Source organism: Vitis riparia, chromosome 1, assembly GCF_004353265.1.
Source record: "Vitis riparia cultivar Riparia Gloire de Montpellier isolate 1030 chromosome 1, EGFV_Vit.rip_1.0, whole genome shotgun sequence".
NCBI lineage: Eukaryota > Viridiplantae > Streptophyta > Magnoliopsida > Vitales > Vitaceae > Vitis > Vitis riparia.
Window position 1 is genome coordinate 20,877,882 of NC_048431.1, and position 1,433 is coordinate 20,879,314.

Sequence of the window (1,433 nt, forward strand, 5' to 3'; positions counted from 1 at the left end):
TTAAATTAATTCTTTTTAAAACTTTTTATCTCATCTTAATAGAATATACTATAATTTTTAATAAAATTAAATATTAAATCAATAAAAAAAATAAAAATGATTTTATCATGTTTGATTTATTTTTAAAAAATATAAAAAAAATATTTTAATTTTAAAATTAATCAAACTATTATTATTTTATTTACTTTTCTTTCATTTTTTTCCCAATTTTTGTTTCAAATTTTATAAAAACTAAAAAAAAAAAGTCTTTAAAATCTAATTAATATCAAATCTATTTTTATTTATATTTATTTTTCTTTCATATTTTTATACACTACACTATACATCAACAATCTTAATTCTCATTTAAACATAGCCTTAAGTTCTATTGGTGGTTTTAAAAGTTGTCTCCTCATAGAGTTCTTATTTGTGATGGGATTGTACAGATGACAACTGAGATAACAAATGTTGAGGATGCAAGAACATGGAGAGGTAATATAGAGAAAATCTTTATTGACATCATGGTAAATGAAGTTAATAAAGGTAACATGGATAGTGGTACATTTAGTACCAACACATGGAGAAGGATCTTACTTGAGGTCAATAGTCAAGGGAAAAGAAATTTCAACTTGAAGCAGCTTAAACAAAAGTTTAATAGACTACGTGCAATGCACCGTGAGTTCTCTGATCTTTTAAAGCATACTGGATTTGGCTGGGATGCTAAAACTAACACAATGCATGCTCTAGAGGAAACCTGGCAAAATTACATTCGGGTAAAAATAACTTTTAAACTAATTACTTTTTAATTTAAATATTTGGTAAACACTAAGAGTGAGTTTTTTTCCCTTCTATTAGGCACACCCAAATGCAAAAAGATTCCGCTCAAAGGGATGCCCAAACTACAACTTGCTGGGATTGATCTTTAATCCATTAACAGCAACCGGTGCCCTCCACTACTCTTCCACCCAAGATCCACCAAACACTGATGATGAGGATGAGATGGATGGTAATTTGGAACATGGTGGAGTGCATGTGGATGTAGATACTGAGATCCCTGATGATCCTCCACAACCAGAGATGGTAGGAGGAGTGACCACCCGTTCTAGAAAACGTGTAACTGATTCTCTATTAGAGCGTAGAGGTAAGAAAGAATCCAGATTAAGTTAAATGGGAGATGCTTTGAAAGCTTGGGTTGAGGCATCAAAGGCTAGAACATAAACATCTCAAGCTAGAACTGAGGCATTATTGGCTAGAGTGGATAGATATAAGAGTGGAACTAGTAGTGAAGCTACTAGTGGAGGTACCATTGATTTTAGCATAACAAGGTGCATGACAGCCTTACAAACCATTGAATTGTTGGATAATGACAAATATTTAAAAGCTATTGAGAAATTCACAATGCCGGAGTGGAGAGAGATATTTATGAATATGCCTAATGAGAGGAAAATGGCATG

The 1,433-nt window shown here is 31.6% G+C and overlaps 1 protein-coding gene across 1 annotated transcript; it reads left to right on the forward strand.

Annotated features, from left to right (window-relative positions):
* The first annotated feature begins 527 nt into the window (after positions 1 to 527).
* On the forward strand, positions 528 to 1,146 carry LOC117921016 (L10-interacting MYB domain-containing protein-like). Its single transcript, XM_034838760.1, has 2 exons — positions 528 to 752; positions 835 to 1,146. Exons 1-2 carry the CDS (start codon positions 528 to 530, stop codon positions 1,144 to 1,146), a joined length of 537 nt encoding a protein of 178 aa, XP_034694651.1.
* Positions 1,147 to 1,433: the final 287 nt, after the last annotated feature.

What these genes read in the sequence shown, in the direction of transcription:
- LOC117921016 (XM_034838760.1), top strand. Translation starts at nt 528, where the DNA reads ATGGATAGTGGTACATTTAGTACCAACACATGGAGAAGGATCTTACTT. An exon ending in CCTGGCAAAATTACATTCGG is followed by an intron (nt 753 to 834) that starts GTAAAAATAACT and finishes CCCTTCTATTAG; the next exon opens with GCACACCCAAATGCAAAAAG.